This window comes from Staurois parvus, unplaced genomic scaffold, assembly GCF_062004578.1.
Source record: "Staurois parvus isolate SC_StPar_1 unplaced genomic scaffold, SC_StPar_1.0 ptg002549l, whole genome shotgun sequence".
Classification (NCBI taxonomy): Eukaryota; Metazoa; Chordata; class Amphibia; order Anura; family Ranidae; genus Staurois; species Staurois parvus.
The window spans coordinates 829-19,959 of NW_028320345.1; the positions used below are offsets into that span (position 1 = coordinate 829).

Sequence of the window (19,131 nt, forward strand, 5' to 3'; positions counted from 1 at the left end):
CAACCTCCCTCCCTCCCCCCCCCCCATCACCACGCTGCAACCTCCCTCCCTCCCCCGCCCCATCACCACGCTGCAACCTCTCTCCCTTCCCCCCCCATCACCACGCTGCAACCTCCCTCCCTCCCCCCCCCATCACCACGCTGCAACCTCTTGTCATGGAAATTTTGTATTGTTGGTCGAACTTTAAATGTGTCATATATTCGTGTTATTCATATGTCTCTCGTGTGGCTTAATTAAAGCTCTGAAGGCTGCAATTGGGCCATGCGCATGTACAATGTATGTATTACAGTACTCGGCTTGGTAATGGATGAGATGGCAGATCTGCGCTTATAGACCGGCGTGTATACCAACACGGCATTCCATGCGAATGCTGCTGTCAGTAGACCGTGGGCCTGTATCCACATATCAGCAGCATGGTACCACGTGGGCTTCATAACGCAATGCGCAAGCGGTGTGAACTCCACGTGTAGGCTTATACATATCTTACAACCCATTACTAATCTGAACTGTATCCGGATGGATGTGTTTTAATAAAGATCGTATCGGGCCCATCCAGGTACAGACTGATATTTTTAGGGAGATGCTTGTGCAGAGAATTTTACATACCAATAGAAGCTAGTAGGACAGGAAATATGACCTCAGATGGCTCATAGGGGGGAAGGGGAGGAAGTCTGCTGACCTCAGAAGACTCATGGGGGAGGACCAGTGATAGATAATAGCAAAGGCTATGCTCCAATTGGAATGTACATCTTCTGTATAGGCAATCCCCATTGTATTGTTCGGTGGGAGGGATTGACTTTATTCATGTGGGGGGCATGTGTGTATTTTTAATAAAACAGAGAGCTGAGCCTAAAGCCGGCCCTTATGTGGATTGCAACCAGCCTTAGAGTGTCGTGTGATCATTCCAGGGTAACGGAGCTCCAATCACCCACAAATTCAACAGAACCAAAGTATTTGGATGGGCAGGAATCGTGTAGTTTGGCTGCAGTCGTGGTAAGCGAGATTCACACAGCTTTATGGGGGATTTCTGCGCATCCAACTGCGAGTACTCACGGTAAGGAGAAATTCGTTAAAGCGAATTTCCAAGACACTCCCTCCCTCCCCCCCCATCACCACGCTGCAACCTCCCTCCCTCCCCCCCCATCACCACGCTGCAACCTCCCTCCCTCCCCCCCATCACCACGCTGCAACCTCCCTCCCTCCCTCCCCCCGCATCACCACGCTGCAACCTCCCTCCCTCCCCCCCATCACCACGCTGCAACCTCCCTCCCTCCCCCCCCATCACCACGCTGCAACCTCCCTCCCCCCATCACCACGCTGCAACCTCCCTCCCCCCTCCCCCCATCACCACGCTGCAACCTCCCTTCTGCGCCCCTTCGGCGGCGGGTGGAGTCCTCCGGGCCCCTTCGGCGGCGGGTGGAGTCCTCCGGGCCCCTTCGGCGGCGGGTGGAGTCCTCCGGGCCCCTTCGGCGGCGGGTGGAGTCCTCCGGGCCCCTTCTGCGGTGGGTGGAGTCCTCCGGCCCCTTCGGCGGTGGGTGGAGTCCTCCGGCCCCTTCTGCGGTGGGTGGAGTCCCAGCACAATGAGAATCAGATATTCATTTCTGCTCTCAGGTCTGACCCGGCTGTGTTTGAGGCTCGGATGGAGAAGAAGACGGAGATGACGTTGTGGCCCCCGGACTCCTCCAAACAAGCTGAGTTCGCCCGCAGGGTGGAGCAGAGGGTGCGTCCCCCAATATCACCTCCCTAGACAGTGGTGGAGGTGTGACTGTCTCTATATAACAATCTGTTTGTCCCTCCCCCGCAGGTGGGATCATCCAGAGCAAACACAAGGAATAAGGTGAGTCATGTGACCAGCACTCAGCTCCTCCCCGGCACACGGGCCGGCTCCTCCCCAGTGGCCCCAGTACATGGACTGATGGTCCCACCAATGGTGAACCTTCCCTCGTTTCATCATTCTGTCTTAAAGTTTTCCTAAACAGCCTCATCCGAGCCATACTGTCAGTAATAACTGTCGCAGTTGCTTGTGCTCTCAACCAAACTGTCAAGCCATCCAATGGCTGGCGTCATAGCTGACCACGTGCAGCACCATGGCAGCTGCAGATCATACAGAGGGAAAGATGGCGGCTTCCTTGGCTGTGAAGGACAGGAAGGTTTAGTTCCAGTTTATCACGGCGGTCGGTTTCCTGAGTCCCCATCATACAGTTTTCCCTCCCGGTGATCCTGCCAGTAAGTCAGTTATTCTTTAACTTCCTGTGACAGACCGAGCCATCCACTAAGGTGTCTGAGGGTTGGGACAAACCATTTTCACTGATGGGGGGGTTGGGGGAGGAGGTTGCTCACACTGGTCAGATATTCACCTGTCACAGCCAGAATCAGCAGATCCCAGCCAGCCATAGGATCAGCAGCAGGGAGCCACCAATTCCAATTAGGGCGTGGTCAGGTTCCGATCAGGGCGTGGTCAGGTTCCGATCAGGGCGTGGTCATATTCCAATCAGGGCGTGGTCAGGTTCCAATCAGGGCGTAGTCAGGTTCCAATCAGGGCGTAGTCAGGTTCCAATCAGGGCGTAGTCAGGTTGCGATCAGGGCATGGTCATATTCCAATCAGGGCGTGGTCAGGTTCCGATCAGGGCGTGGTCAGGTTCCGATCAGGGCATGGTCATATTCCAATCAGGGCGTGGTCAGGTTCCGATCAGGGCGTAGTCAGGTTCCAATCAGGGCGTAGTCAGGTTCCGATCAGGGCATGGTCATATTCCAATCAGGGCGTGGTCATATTCCAATCAGGGCGTGGTCAGGTTCCGATCAGGGGCGTGACCAGGTTCCAATCAGGGCGTGGTCAGGTTTCGGTCAGGGCGTGGTCAGGTTCCAAACCATACACCTGGATTGTGTGTGGAGGAATCTGTTGGTTGTTTTATGGTTCAGCCCGCTGATTGGAACAACACAACCCATCTATGGGCCGCTTCAAATGTCATTTATTGTATGGGGGCGGGGTAGACAGAGGTGGGGCTTTGTGGATGGGGGATGTAATATGACACCGCCAGAATATGGGGGGCGGAGCACAGTCCGGTATGATATATTCCAGATGTCTTCATCCTAGGAACAGGAAGGGTTAATTCCACCCACTGTGTGTACCACCCCCCACTAGACTAGAACGTACCGCCCCCCTTCCCCCCAGGCTGATCGATGGTGTCTTTCCTTCGCAGACTCTGAACTCCGTCCTGAACCTGGATCTGGTGAGAGAGAAGAGTGCTGATGAGATAACACAGGTGGGAAGACATGGGGGGAGGGGACACAAAGGGGGAGGAGTCATGGTAGGAGGGTCTACAGCCATGTGGAGGAGGCAACACATTTAGAGATGAACACGGGAGGAGGGGCCTATAGTCACATGGATAAAGAGGGACATTCGGGGAGGGTTCTGTGGGTAAGGAGATGACTCATAGGGAGGGGCCTATAGTCACATGAAGAAGGTGGGGACACATGGGGGGAGAGATCTGTAGTCACATGGGTAAGGAGATGACACAGGGGGAGGGGCCTATAGTCACATGAAGAAGGCGAGGACACATGGGGGGAGGGATCTGTAGTCACATGGGTAAGGAGAGGACACGGGGAGGGGCCTATAGTCACATGACGAAGGCGAGGACACATGGGGGGAGGGATCTGTAGTCACATGGGTAAGGAGAGGACACGGGGAGGGGCCTATAGTCACATGAAGAAGGCGAGGACACATGGGGGGAGGGATCTGTGGTCACATGGGTAAGGAGAGGACACGGGGAGGGGCCTATAGTCACATGAAGAAGGTAGGGACACATGGGGGGAGGGATCTGTGGTCACATGGGTAAGGAGAGGACACGGGGAGGGGCCTATAGTCACATGAAGAAGGTAGGGACACATGGGGGGAGGGATCTGTAGTCACATGGGTAAGGAGAGGACACGGGGAGGGGCCTATAGTCACATGAAGAAGGTAGGGACACATGGGGGGAGGGATCTGTAGTCACATGGGTAAGGGGAGGACACACGGGGAAGGGCCCATGAAGAATGTGGGGAGAGGGGTCTATAGTCACATGAAGAAGGCAGGGACACATGGGGGAGGGGTCTGTAGTCACATGGGGAAGGAGGGGACATGCAGGGGAGGAGTCTATAGTCACATGGAGAAGGATGGGACATGCGGGGGAGGAGTCTATAATCACATGGAGAAGGTGGGGACACATGGGGGAGGGGTCTGTAGTCACATGGGGAAGGAGGGGACATGCAGGGGAGGAGTCTATAGTCACATGTAGAAGGCGGGGACATGGAGGAGGAGCCTAATTTTGTTGTGTGTGTGTGTTTTGTCCTCAGATTTGGAAGGAGTTCTTCTCCATGAAGGATGCGGTGTACGCCATCGTTCCGGTGAGTTCCATCTCTATGTCTCCCCCAGTACTGGAGTCTTAGTACTTAGTAGTATGGGGGGATAGCACTGGTCACATGGAGGAGGGACAGTGACACTGCATGGGGTGTGTATGGGGGGATAGCACTGGTCACATGGAGGAGGGACAGTGACACTGCATGGGGTGTGTATGGGGGGATAGCACTGGTCACATGGAGGAGGGACAGTGACACTGCATGGGGTGTGTATGGGGGGATAGCACTGGTCACATGGAGGAGGGACAGTGACACTGCATGGGGTGTGTATGGGGGGATACCACTGGTCACATGGAGGAGGGACAGTGACACTGCATGGGGTGTGTATGGGGGGATAGCACTGGTCACATGGAGGAGGGGCAGTGACACTGCATGGGGTGTGTATGGGGGGATAGCACTGGTCACATGGAGGAGGGGCAGTGACACTGCATGGGGTGTGTATGGGGGGATAGCACTGGTAACATGGAGGAGGGGCAGTGACACTGCATGGGGTGTGTATGGGGGGGACAGCACTGGTCACATGGAGGGGAGGAGATCACATTCCATGGTGATGTGTGTATGGGGGAGGGTAGCGCAGGTCACATGGAGGGGTGGAGGTCACATTCCATGGCGATGTGTGTAAGGGGGGGGGGATAGCTCTGGCCACATGGAGGGGTGGAGGTCACACTCCATGGTGATGTGTGTAGGGGGGAGCACTGGTCACATGGAGGGGAGGTCACATGGAGGGGAGGAGGTCACACTTCATGTTGATGTGTAGGGGGGGGAGGGGGATAGCTCTGGTCACACGAAGGGGAGGAGGTCACATTCTACAGTGAGGAACAGAAGTATTTGAACCCTCTGCGATTCTGCAAGTTCTCCCACTTCTCCATCATGGAGGGTCTGACATTCACATTGCAGGGGATTCCCACTCTGAGGACAGAATTCAGGAGATCACATTGCAGGGGATTCCCACTCTGAGGACAGAATTCAGGAGATCACATTGCAGGGGATTCCCACTCTGAGGACAGAATTCAGGAGATCACATTGCAGGGGATTCCCACTCTGAGGACAGAATTCAGGAGATCACATTGCAGGGGATTCCCACTCTGAGGACAGAATTCAGGAGATCACATTGCAGGGGATTCCCACTCTGAGGACAGAATTCAGGAGATCACATTGCAGGGGATTCCCACTCTGAGGACAGAATTCAGGAGATCACATTGCAGGGGATTCCCACTCTGAGGACAGAATTCAGGAGATCACATTGCAGGGGATTCCCACTCTGAGGACAGAATTCAGGAGATCACATTGCAGGGGATTCCCACTCTGAGGACAGAATTCAGGAGATCACATTGCAGGGGATTCCCACTCTGAGGACAGAATTCAGGAGATCACATTGCAGGGGATTCCCAGTCTGAGGACAGAATTCAGGAGATCACATTGCAGGGGATTCCCACTCTGAGGACAGAATTCAGGAGATCACATTGCAGGGGATTCCCAGTCTGAGGACAGAATTCAGGAGATCACATTGTATGATTTGTAAAGAATGTATTTGTGTCGCACGGCTGAACAGAAGGATTTGAACCCCTGAGAAGATCCGTGTTAATATTTGGTACAGAAGCCTTTGTCTGCAATTCCAGAGGTCAGACGGTTCCTGTAGTCCTTGGCCAGGTTTGCACTGCAACAGGGATTTTGGCCGACTCCTCCACACCGATCTCCTCTAGATCTGTCAGGTTTCGGGGCTGTCGTTGAGCAACACGGAGTTTCAGCTCCCTCCAAAGATGTTCTATTGGATTTAGGTGTGGAGACTGGCTAGGCCACTCCAGAACCTCGATATGCTTCTTACGGGGCCACTCCTTGGTTCTCCTGGCCGTGTGCTTCGGGTCGTTGTCATGTTGGAGGACCCGGCCACGACCCGTCTTCAATGCTCTGACTGAGGGAAGGAGGTTGTTGCTGAAAATCTCATAATAAATGGCCCCATTCATCCTCTCCTTAATACAGTGCAGTCGTCCTGACCCCTTCGCAGAAAAGCACCCCCAAAGCATGATGTTACCACCCCCATGCTTCACAGTAGGGATGGTGTTCTTGGGATGCAACTCATCCTTCTTTTTCCTCCAAACACGACAAGTGAAGTTTAGACCAAAAAGTTCTCCTTTGGTCTCCTCTGACCACATGACTTCCTCCCATGCCTCCTCTGCATCATCCAGATGGTCATTGGCAACCTTCAGACGGGCCTGGACATGTGATGACTTGAGCAGGGGAACCTTCAGACGGGCCTGGACATGTGATGACTTGAGCAGGGGAACCTTCAGACGGGCCTGGACATGTGATGGCTGGAGCAGGGGAACCTTCAGACGGGCCTGGACATGTGATGACTGGAGCAGGGGAATCTTCAGACGGGCCTGGACATGTGATGACTTGAGCAGGGGAACCTTCAGACGGGCCTGGACATGTGATGACTTGAGCAGGGGAACCTTCAGACGGGCCTGGACATGTGATGACTTGAGCAGGGGAACCTTCAGACGGGCCTGGACATGTGATGACTGGAGCAGGGGAACCTTCAGACGGGCCTGGACATGTGATGACTTGAGCAGGGGAACCTTCAGACGGGCCTGGACATGTGATGACTGGAGCAGGGGAACCTTCAGACGGGCCTGGACATGTGATGACTTGAGCAGGGGAACCTTCAGACGGGCCTGGACATGTGATGACTGGAGCAGGGGAACCTTCCATGCAATGCATGATTGGAAACCATGACGGCGTAGTGTTCTACCGACAGTGACCTGTGAAACTGTGGCCCCGGCTCTCTTCATGTCATTGACCAGCTCCTCCCTTGTAGTTCTGGGCTGATTCCTCACCTTCTTCTCATCAGTGACCCCACGAGGTGACATCTTGCATGGAGCCCCAGTCCGAGGGACACTGACAGTCGTCTTTAGCCTCTTCCATTCTCTAACAATTGCTCCAACAGTTGATCTATTGTCACCAAGCTGCTTGGCAATTGCCCCGTAGCCCTTTCCAGCCTTGTGGAGGTCCACAATTTTGTCTCTGGTGTCTTTTGACAGCTCTTTGGTCTTGCCCATGGTAGTAGTTGGCGTCTGACTGACTGTGGGGTGGACAGGTGTCTATAGAGCTCAGACAGGGGCTACTAAGTGAGATGAATGAGTGGAGTAGAGGGGGACTTTATAAAGGGGCAGTAACAGGTCTCTGGGAGGCAGAATTCTTGCTGCTTCTCAGGGGTTCAAATACTTCTGTTCAGCCATGCGAGACAAATACATTCTTTACAAATCATACAATGTGATCTCCTGAATTCTGTCCTCAGAGTGGGAATCCCCTGCAATGTGATCTCCTGAATTCTGTCCTCAGAGTGGGAATCCCCTGCAATGTGATCTCCTGAATTCTGTCCTCAGAGTGGGAATCCCCTGCAATCTGATCTCCTGAATTCTGTCCTCAGAGGGGGAATCCCCTGCAATCTGATCTCCTGAATTCTGTCCTCAGAGGGGGAATCCCCTGCAATGTGATCTCCTGAATTCTGTCCTCAGAGTGGGAATCCCCTGCAATGTGATCTCCTGAATTCTGTCCTCAGAGTGGGAATCCCCTGCAATGTGATCTCCTGAATTCTGTCCTCAGAGTGGGAATCCCCTGCAATGTGATCTCCTGAATTCTGTCCTCAGAGTGGGAATCCCCTGCAATGTGATTTCCTGAATTCTGTCCTCAGAGTGGGAATCCCCTGCAATGTGAATGTCAGACCCTCCATGATGGAGAAGTGGGAGAACTTGCAGAATCGCAGGGGGTTCAAATCCTTCTGTTCCTCACTGTATGCTGATGTGTAGGGGGGGAATAGCTCTGGTCACACGGAGGGGAGGAGGTCACATGGAGGGGAGGAGGTGACACTCCATGTTGATGTGTAGGGGGTAATGTGGGGGAAGAATCCCCCGATGACTGTCCCAGGTCTCTCCTTCAGTCCTGTATAGGATCCTGCTCTGTGCTGAGCCCTGATGGAGGCCCCTGCACCCCCTGCAGTGTGTTGGCTACAACTGAACAGGTTGGTTCCTCCCTGACCTCTCCTGGTTGAGGGATTCCTCCATGAAGCAGCCAGTAGATGAAATGGCGGGTGGAATGTAAACACTGACCTGATTCCCCCCTCCAGACTTTGGAGGTGAATGGGGGAATCCTCCCGGTGATGCATGCCACCATTGCAGCACTGATCAGAGTTACAGGCTGTAGCCGGCAGCACTGATTGATTGGAGAAGATCCGACAGGCTGGTTGTACAAAGCTGATTGGTAGACTGACTTCTGTCCTTGGATCGAACGCTGACCCCTCCCTGCTGAACCCTCTGGACTCTGATCCATGTACGGTTGGCTGGTTGTACAGAAGTCAGTCTACCAATCAGCATCTGTACATCCAGCCTGTCGAATCGTCCCCAATTGATCAATGCTGCCGGCTATAGCCTGTAACTCTGATCAGTGCTGTGATGGTGGGGAGGATTCCCCCATCCACCTTCAATGTCTGGATGGGGGAATCAGGTCAGCTACCCGCTGGTTGAACAAAGAGTGAGTCCTCTATTGGTGCTTTAGTCTATCCCTTCCCATCATCCTCTGCACTTATCAGCCAATAGGGTCAGGCCATGGACTCCATATCCTCCATCATTGTGTAGACAACACAGCTCCACCTACAGATGTGGTTGAGGTACTGCAGTCTGTAGAGCTCTAGATGCCTCATTTCCTCTGGTGGTCTCCTTCCTGCCGTGGAACTGCTCTGACCTTCTTCTCTTTTTTCCTCCAGGGAGAAACCTTCGATGTGATCTGGACAAGGGCCCAGAGCTGCCCTGCGGTGAGTTGCCTTCACCTCTGAGGCCATTTCAGTGTTCGTTATATGAGTGACACCCCCATCTGTGAACTGCGGCCCCCAGAGATGGAAGTGATTGGCTCCCGTGTTCCGGGACCGGCAACAATGGCCAACATTCTGCCTTCACTCTTGTTTTCTCTCTTCCAGTTCCTGTATGCCCTGCCGCGGGCGGAGGGCTACGAGTTCTATGTGGGTCAGTGGTCAGGAACGGAACTTCACTTCACCTCTCTGATCAATATCCAGGTGAGGGCATCAGTCTGGGAGGGGGGGCCACAGGCAGGCGCTATGATCAATAGTAGACCACAGATCACATAGTAGACCACAGATCGTAGATCACAGGGCACAGATCATAGATCACATAGTAGACCACAGATCGTAGATCACATAGATCACAGGGCACAGATCGTAGATCACAGGGCACAGATCGTAGATCACAGGGCACAGATCGTGATGTATGATCTGTGCCCTGTGATCTATGATCTGTGCCCTGTGATCTATGATCTGTGCCCTGTGATCTACGATCTGTGCCCTGTGATCTACGATCTGTGCCCTGTGATCTATGTGATCTATGATCTGTGGTCTACTATGTGATCTATGATCTGTGCCCTGTGATCTACGTAGTAGACCACAGATCATAAATCACATAGATCACAGGGCACAGAGGGGTTATTCGTGACTGCTTGGGTTATGTTGCAACCTCCCATCTCTGCGAACCCTCAGCTTTGGTCCAGTGCCTGAAGGCGAGCGAACCCTGAGCTTTGGTCCAGTGCCTGAAGGCGAACCCTGAGCTTTGGTCCAGTGCCTGAAGGCGAACCCTCAGCTTTGGTCCAGTGCCTGAAGGCGAACTCTCAGCTTTGGTCCAGTGCCTGAAGGCGAACCCTCAGCTTTGGTCCAGTGCCTGAAGGCGAACCCTCAGCTTTGGTCCAGTGCCTGAAGGCGAACCCTCAGCTTTGGTCCAGTGCCTGAAGGCGAACCCTCAGCTTTGGTCCAGTGCCTGAAGGCGAACCCTCAGCTTTGGTCCAGTGCCTGAAGGCGAACCCTCAGCTTTGGTCCAGTGCCTGAAGGCGAACCCTCAGCTTTGGTCCAGTGCCTGAAGGCGAACCCTCAGCTTTGGTCCAGTGCCTGAAGGCGAACCCTCAGCTTTGGTCCAGTGCCTGAAGGCGAACCCTCAGCTTTGGTCCAGTGCCTGAAGGCGAACCCTCAGCTTTGGTCCAGTGCCTGAAGGCGAACCCTCAGCTTTGGTCCAGTGCCTGAAGGCGAACCCTGAGCTTTGGTCCAGTGCCTGAAGGCGAACCCTGAGCTTTGGTCCAGTGCCTGAAGGCGAACCCTGAGCTTTGGTCCAGTGCCTGAAGGCAAACCCTCAGCTTTGGTCCAGTGCCTGAAGGTGATGGACTTTTCCCGGAGCCTCTGTGGAGATCTCTTCTGTTATGGGACCTGTTCCTACTTCTCTGGGCCTCTCTGGGCAGAGGTGGGCCCTATCTGGATCGGTCACTATGGCAGGCAGGTGAAGAGCGACTGTAACCGGAGACCGCATGCAAGAGCAGGGACAGCCTGTAATGTCTGCTGACCGACTCTGGATCGGCATCATCCTCCCATGTACAGTGTACACGGTGATCTCACTGGCCGGGTAATCCTGCTGAAGGCACTGTGGAGCATGCTCACCACGATTGGTGAAGTCTGGGCCAGATGGCCCTGCATTGTGGATGGGTGAGTTGTGGCAGCCTCCTCCTGCTGGAGTCCTGCAGTGTGGATGGGTGAGTTGTGGCAGCCTCCTCCTGCTGGAGTCCTGCAGTGTGGACAGGTGAGTTGTGGCAGCCTCCTCCTGCTGGAGATGTGCAGTGTGGACGGGTGAGTTGTGGCAGCCTCCTCTTGCTGGAGTCCTGCAGTGTGGACGGGTGAGTTGTGGCAGCCTCCTCTTGCTGGAGTCCTGCAGTGTGGACGGGTGAGTTGTGGCAGCCTCCTCCTGCTGGGAGTCCTGCAGTGTGGATGGGTGAGTTGTGGCAGCCTCCTCCTGCTGGAGATGTGCAGTGTGGACAGGTGAGTTGTGGCAGCCTCCTCATTCTGGAGTCCTGCAGTGTGGATGGGTGAGTTGTGGCAGCCTCCTCTTGCTGGAGTCCTGCAGTGTGGACGGGTGAGTTGTGGCAGCCTCCTCTTGCTGGAGTCCTGCAGTGTGGACGGGTGAGTTGTGGCAGGCCTCCTCCTGCTGGGAGTCCTGCAGTGTGGACGGGTGAGTTGTGGCAGCCTCCTCCTGCTGGGAGTCCTGCAGTGTGGACGGGTGAGTTGTGGCAGCCTCCTCCTGCTGGGAGTCCTGCAGTGTGGATGGGTGAGTTGTGGCAGCCTCCTCCTGCTGGGAGTCCTGCAGTGTGGACGGGTGAGTTGTGGCAGCCTCCTCCTGCTGGGAGTCCTGCAGTGTGGACGGGTGAGTTGTGGCAGCCTCCTCCTGCTGGGAGTCCTGCAGTGTGGACGGGTGAGTTGTGGCAGCCTCCTCCTGCTGGGAGTCCTGCAGTGTGGATGGGTGAGTTGTGGCAGCCTCCTCCTGCTGGAGATGTGCAGTGTGGACAGGTGAGTTGTGGCAGCCTCCTCATTCTGGAGTCCTGCAGTGTGGACGGGTGAGTTGTGGCAGCCTCCTCCTGCTGGGAGTCCTGCAGTGTGGATGGGTGAGTTGTGGCAGCCTCCTCCTGCTGGAGATGTGCAGTGTGGACAGGTGAGTTGTGGCAGCCTCCTCATTCTGGAGTCCTGCAGTGTGGATGGGTGAGTTGTGGCAGCCTCCTCTTGCTGGAGTCCTGCAGTGTGGACGGGTGAGTTGTGGCAGCCTCCTCTTGCTGGAGTCCTGCAGTGTGGACGGGTGAGTTGTGGCAGCCTCCTCCTGCTGGGAGTCCTGCAGTGTGGACGGGTGAGTTGTGGCAGCCTCCTCCTGCTGGGAGTCCTGCAGTGTGGACGGGTGAGTTGTGGCAGCCTCCTCCTGCTGGGAGTCCTGCAGTGTGGATGGGTGAGTTGTGGCAGCCTCCTCCTGCTGGGAGTCCTGCAGTGTGGACGGGTGAGTTGTGGCAGCCTCCTCCTGCTGGAGTCCTGCAGTGTGGACGGGTGAGTTGTGGCAGCCTCCTCCTGCTGGGAGTCCTGCAGTGTGGACGGGTGAGTTGTGGCAGCCTCCTCCTGCTGGGAGTCCTGCAGTGTGGATGGGTGAGTTGTGGCAGCCTCCTCCTGCTGGAGATGTGCAGTGTGGACGGGTGAGTTGTGGCAGCCTCCTCCTGCTGGGAGTCCTGCAGTGTGGATGGGTGAGTTGTGGCAGCCTCCTCCTGCTGGGAGTCCTGCAGTGTGGATGGGTGAGTTGTGGCAGCCTCCTCCTGCTGGAGATGTGCAGTGTGGACGGGTGAGTTGTGGCAGCCTCCTCCTGCTGGAGATGTGCAGTGTGGACGGGTGAGTTGTGGCAGCCTCCTCCTGCTGGGAGTCCTGCAGTGTGGATGGGTGAGTTGTGGCAGCCTCCTCCTGCTGGAGATGTGCAGTGTGGACAGGTGAGTTGTGGCAGCCTCCTCATTCTGGAGTCCTGCAGTGTGGATGGGTGAGTTGTGGCAGCCTCCTGCTGGAGATGTGCAGTGTGGACGGGTGAGTTGTGGCAGCCTCCTCTTGCTGGAGTCCTGCAGTGTGGACGGGTGAGTTGTGGCAGCCTCCTCTTGCTGGAGTCCTGCAGTGTGGACGGGTGAGTTGTGGCAGCCTCCTCTTGCTGGAGTCCTGCAGTGTGGACGGGTGAGTTGTGGCAGCCTCCTCCTGCTGGGAGTCCTGCAGTGTGGACGGGTGAGTTGTGGCAGCCTCCTCCTGCTGGGAGTCCTGCAGTGTGGACGGGTGAGTTGTGGCAGCCTCCTCTTGCTGGAGTCCTGCAGTGTGGACGGGTGAGTTGTGGCAGCCTCCTCCTGCTGGGAGTCCTGCAGTGTGGACGGGTGAGTTGTGGCAGCCTCCTCCTGCTGGGAGTCCTGCAGTGTGGACGGGTGAGTTGTGGCAGCCTCCTCCTGCTGGGAGTCCTGCAGTGTGGACGGGTGAGTTGTGGCAGCCTCCTCCTGCTGGAGATGTGCAGTGTGGACGGGTGAGTTGTGGCAGCCTCCTCCTGCTGGAGATGTGCAGTGTGGACGGGTGAGTTGTGGCAGCCTCCTCTTGCTGGAGTCCTGCAGTGTGGACGGGTGAGTTGTGGCAGCCTCCTCCTGCTGGGAGTCCTGCAGTGTGGATGGGTGAGTTGTGGCAGCCTCCTCCTGCTGGAGATGTGCAGTGTGGACAGGTGAGTTGTGGCAGCCTCCTCATTCTGGAGTCCTGCAGTGTGGATGGGTGAGTTGTGGCAGCCTCCTCTTGCTGGAGTCCTGCAGTGTGGACGGGTGAGTTGTGGCAGCCTCCTCTTGCTGGAGTCCTGCAGTGTGGACGGGTGAGTTGTGGCAGCCTCCTCCTGCTGGGAGTCCTGCAGTGTGGACGGGTGAGTTGTGGCAGCCTCCTCCTGCTGGGAGTCCTGCAGTGTGGACGGGTGAGTTGTGGCAGCCTCCTCCTGCTGGGAGTCCTGCAGTGTGGACGGGTGAGTTGTGGCAGCCTCCTCCTGCTGGGAGTCCTGCAGTGTGGACGGGTGAGTTGTGGCAGCCTCCTCCTGCTGGGAGTCCTGCAGTGTGGACGGGTGAGTTGTGGCAGCCTCCTCCTGCTGGGAGTCCTGCAGTGTGGACGGGTGAGTTGTGGCAGCCTCCTCCTGCTGGGAGTCCTGCAGTGTGGACGGGTGAGTTGTGGCAGCCTCCTCCTGCTGGGAGTCCTGCAGTGTGGACGGGTGAGTTGTGGCAGCCTCCTCCTGCTGGGAGTCCTGCAGTGTGGATGGGTGAGTTGTGGCAGCCTCCTCCTGCTGGAGATGTGCAGTGTGGACGGGTGAGTTGTGGCAGCCTCCTCCTGCTGGGAGTCCTGCAGTGTGGATGGGTGAGTTGTGGCAGCCTCCTCCTGCTGGGAGTCCTGCAGTGTGGATGGGTGAGTTGTGGCAGCCTCCTCCTGCTGGAGATGTGCAGTGTGGACGGGTGAGTTGTGGCAGCCTCCTCCTGCTGGGAGTCCTGCAGTGTGGACGGGTGAGTTGTGGCAGCCTCCTCCTGCTGGGAGTCCTGCAGTGTGGATGGGTGAGTTGTGGCAGCCTCCTCCTGCTGGAGATGTGCAGTGTGGACGGGTGAGTTGTGGCAGCCTCCTCCTGCTGGGAGTCCTGCAGTGTGGATGGGTGAGTTGTGGCAGCCTCCTCCTGCTGGAGATGTGCAGTGTGGACAGGTGAGTTGTGGCAGCCTCCTCATTCTGGAGTCCTGCAGTGTGGATGGGTGAGTTGTGGCAGCCTCCTCCTGCTGGAGATGTGCAGTGTGGACGGGTGAGTTGTGGCAGCCTCCTCTTGCTGGAGTCCTGCAGTGTGGACGGGTGAGTTGTGGCAGCCTCCTCTTGCTGGAGTCCTGCAGTGTGGATGGGTGAGTTGTGGCAGCCTCCTCCTGCTGGGAGTCCTGCAGTGTGGACGGGTGAGTTGTGGCAGCCTCCTCCTGCTGGGAGTCCTGCAGTGTGGACGGGTGAGTTGTGGCAGCCTCCTCTTGCTGGAGTCCTGCAGTGTGGACGGGTGAGTTGTGGCAGCCTCCTCCTGCTGGGAGTCCTGCAGTGTGGATGGGTGAGTTGTGGCAGCCTCCTCCTGCTGGGAGTCCTGCAGTGTGGACGGGTGAGTTGTGGCAGCCTCCTCCTGCTGGAGATGTGCAGTGTGGACGGGTGAGTTGTGGCAGCCTCCTCCTGCTGGAGATGTGCAGTGTGGACGGGTGAGTTGTGGCAGCCTCCTCCTGCTGGGAGTCCTGCAGTGTGGATGGGTGAGTTGTGGCAGCCTCCTCCTGCTGGAGATGTGCAGTGTGGATGGGTGAGTTGTGGCAGCCTCCTCTTGCTGGAGTCCTGCAGTGTTATCGGGTGAGTTGTGGCAGCCTCCTCCTGCTGGGAGTCCTGCAGTGTTATCGGGTGAGTTGTGGCAGCCTCCTACTGCTGGGAGTCCTGCAGTGTGGACGGGTGAGTTGTGGCAGCCTCCTCCTGCTGGAGATGTGCAGTGTGGACGGGTGAGTTGTGGCAGCCTCCTCCTGCTGGAGATGTGCAGTGTGGACGGGTGAGTTGTGGCAGCCTCCTCCTGCTGGAGATGTGCAGTGTGGACGGGTGAGTTGTGGCAGCCTCCTCCTGCTGGGAGTCCTGCAGTGTGGATGGGTGAGTTGTGGCAGCCTCCTCCTGCTGGAGATGTGCAGTGTGGACGGGTGAGTTGTGGCAGCCTCCTCCTGCTGGAGATGTGCAGTGTGGACGGGTGAGTTGTGGCAGCCTCCTCCTGCTGGGAGTCCTGCAGTGTGGATGGGTGAGTTGTGGCAGCCTCCTCCTGCTGGAGATGTGCAGTGTGGACGGGTGAGTTGTGGCAGCCTCCTCCTGCTGGAGATGTGCAGTGTGGAGGTTTTTGGGAATCCAACAGCAACTTTGTTTTGTTCACCTTATTGAGGTGCTATGCAGGCTGTGGCCGTGTCCATTGTGGGTGCTGCAGCTGTGTGTTATGATGTCATCAGTGGCTCATGCACCATTTTGTCTCCTACTCCTTTCTATGTGGGTCCAGCTCCACACTGCCTCAACTGAATCCAGCCTGCGCCATACTTCCTCCCACATCCACGGAGTGCCCTGAAATCTCTGGTGTCACCCGGCGAGGCGTGTCCAGGTGTCAGACATATTGTAACCGGGCTTTTTTGTGGCACTGGCGCAGTAAAGGCTTCTTTCTGACAACTGCACCATGCAGCTAATTTTTGTTCAAGTATTGTCGTATTGTGCTCCATGACACAACCATGCCGCCTTTTTCCACAGCAGCCTGTATTCCTCCTGTGTGGTGTCAATCTTTCTTGGTCTCCCTGACCTTGGCTTGGTATCGGGAGATCCCCAAACTTTCCAATTCTTAATAAGTGATTGAACAGGACTGACCGGCATATTCAAGGCTTTGGATATCTTTTTATATCCTTTTCCATCTTTATAAAGTCCCGCTACCTTTTCACGCAGGTCTTTTGACAGTTCTTTTCTGCTCCCCATGGCTCAGTATCTAGCCTGCTCAGTGCATCCACGTGAGAGCGAACACACACACCGACTATACACAAAGTGAGCCACAGATGTGGGAAATTAACCTTTAGTTGCCATTGTCCCCTGTGTGTGTCCCCTTGTGTGTCTGTACCAAGGCCGGACCTTCCAGGGGGTGGAGACTTCTGATTCGGGGGAGGAGACTTCTGATTCGGGGGAGGAGACTTCTGATTCGGGGGAGGAGACTTCTGATTCGGGGGAGGAGACTTCTGATTCGGGGGAGGAGACTTCTGATTCGGGGGAGGAGACTTCTGATCCGGGGGTGGAGACTTCTGATCCGGGGGAGGAGACTTCTGATCCGGGGGAGGAGACTTCTGATCCGGGGGAGGAGACTTCTGATCCGGGGGGCGGAGACTTCTGATCCGGGCCATTTGGGGGATTTCTGTTATCATTAGGATTTAATAAAGAGCCAAACAACTCTGTGATCATAAATGGCGTCCCATCATCGCTATCCTTCCATAAAAGACAGGATCCGTCAGATTTCCACCATCAATGCCGAAATGTTACCATTTCTGCCAGCGGAGGGAGACTTTTCAGCACAACTTTAGATATTAATGGGGCGGTATGGTGGGCAGTCGTATCCTGGATGGTAATGGGCGTGGTGTGGTGGGCAGTCGTATGCTGGATGGTAATGGGGCGGTGTGCTGGGCAGTCACATCCTGGATGGTAATGGGGTGGTGTGGTGGGCAGTCGTATCCTGGATGGTAATGGGGTGGTGTGGTGGGCAGTCACATCCTGGATGGTAATGGGCGTGGTGTGGTGGGCAGTCACATCCTGGATGGTAATGGGGTGGTGTGGTGGGCAGTCACATCCTGGATGGTAATGGGCGTGGTGTGGTGGGCAGTCGCATCCTGGATGGTAATGGGCGTGGTGTGGTGGGAAGTCGTATCCTGGATGGTAATGGGCGTGGTGTGGTGGGCAGTCGTATCCTGGATGGTAATGGGGTGGTGTGGTGGGCAGTCGCATCCTGGATGGTAATGGGCGTGGTGTGGTGGGCAGTCGCATCCTGGATGGTAATGGGCGTGGTGTGGTGGGCAGTCGCATCCTGGATGGTAATGGGCGTGGTGTGGTGGGCAGTCGCATCCTGGATGGTAATGGGCGTGGTGTGGTGGGCAGTCGCATCCTGGATGGTAATGGGCGTGGTGGGCAGTCGCATCCTGGATGGTAATGGGCGTGGTGTGGTGGGAAGTCGTATCCTTGATGGTAATGGGGTGGTGTGGTGGGCAGTCACATCCTGGATGGTAATGGGCATGGTGTGGTGGGCAGTCGCATCCTGGATGGTAATGGGCGTGGTGTGGTGGGCAGTCGCATCCTGGATGGTAATGGGCGTGGTGTGGTGGGCAGTCGCATCCTGGATGGTAATGGGCGTGGTGTGGTGGGCAGTCGCATCCTGGATGGTAATGGGCGTGGTGTGGTGGGAAGTCGTATCCTGGATGGTAATGGGCGTGGTGTGGTGGGCAGTCGCATCCTGGATGGTAATGGGCGTGGTGTGGTGGGCAGTCGCATCCTGGATGGTAATGGGCGTGGTGTGGTGGGCAGTCGCATCCTGGATGGTAATGGGCGTGGTGTGGTGGGCAGTCGCATCCTGGATGGTAATGGGCGTGGTGTGGTGGGCAGTCGCATCCTGGATGGTAATGGGCGTGGTGTGGTGGGCAGTCGCATCCTGGATGGTAATGGGCCTGGTGTGGTGGGCAGTCGCATCCTGGATGGTAATGGGCGTGGTGTGGTGGGCAGTCGCATCCTGGATGGTAATGGGCGTGGTGTGGTGGGAAGTCGTATCCTTGATGGTAATGGGCGTGGTGTGGTGGGCAGTCGTATCCTGGATGGTAATGGGGTGGTGTGGTGGGCAGTCACATCCTGGATGGTAATGGGCGTGGTGTGGTGGGCAGTCGCATCCTGGATGGTAATGGGCGTGGTGTGGTGGGCAGTCACATCCTGGATGGTAATGGGCGTGGTGTGGTGGGAAGTCACATCCTGGATGGTAATGGGCGTGGTGTGGTGGGCAGTCGCATCCTGGATGGTAATGGGCGTGGTGTGGTGGGCAGTCGCATCCTGGATGGTAATGGGCGTGGTGTGGTGGGCAGTCACATCCTGGATGGTAATGGGCGTGGTGTGGTGGGCAGTCACATCCTGGATGGTAATGGGCGTGGTTTTCTCTCCGGTGCAGAGTTTGGGGGACGCGGCGCCCAGTCAGCTGATCGTCTATCATTACACCGACCTGCAGAAGGAGAAGGGAATGGTTCTGATGAACTCTGAACTGGACTCCACATTCCTGGTACGTTGCCGCCATGTTGTGTGTGACGATGTGTTCTGCAACTAAAGAAATGTGGGTGTGGCCTGCCAGCTCACTGATTGTCACTGTGTGTGAATGGGGGGATGTGGGCGGAGCCTGGATTGGAGGTTTCCTTGTGTAGTCCCACCTCCTGATGAAAGCCTTCATGTCTCCTCCTGATGACGCCACCTGCCCCCCCCCCCGTCTGCTGTATGTAGAAAACATGCAAATCCATCAATCCTGGCTAATGCTTCAAATTATATACTGTATACCCATACACCTACCGTACCTACCCTATGTACCTACCGTACCTACCCTATATACCCATACACCTACCGTACCTACCCTATGTACCTACCGTACCTACCCTATATACCCATACACCTACCGTACCTACCGTACACATACCTACCGTACACACCTACCGTACACATACCTACTGTACCTACCCTATGTACCTACCGTACACACCTACCGTACCTACCCTATGTACCTACTGTACCTACCCTATATACCCATACACCTA

At 56.2% G+C, this 19,131-nt stretch overlaps 1 protein-coding gene across 2 annotated transcripts; it reads left to right on the forward strand.

The window, feature by feature from the left end:
• The first annotated feature begins 943 nt into the window (after positions 1–943).
• ATPAF1 (ATP synthase mitochondrial F1 complex assembly factor 1) lies at positions 944–18,668 on the forward strand. 2 transcript variants are annotated; one of them, XM_089666145.1, is made up of 8 exons: positions 944–993; positions 1,612–1,720; positions 1,805–1,837; positions 3,201–3,263; positions 4,333–4,383; positions 9,158–9,205; positions 9,368–9,463; positions 18,501–18,668. In XM_089666145.1, exons 1-8 carry the CDS (start codon positions 959–961, stop codon positions 18,651–18,653), a joined length of 588 nt encoding a protein of 195 aa, XP_089522271.1. In that variant the 5' UTR covers positions 944–958; the 3' UTR covers positions 18,654–18,668. The 2 variants fall into 2 exon arrangements, with proteins under 2 accessions (XP_089522271.1, XP_089522270.1); XM_089666144.1 differs by lacking the exon at positions 944–993 and adding an exon at positions 1,002–1,054.
• The last annotated feature ends 463 nt before the right edge of the window (positions 18,669–19,131 follow it).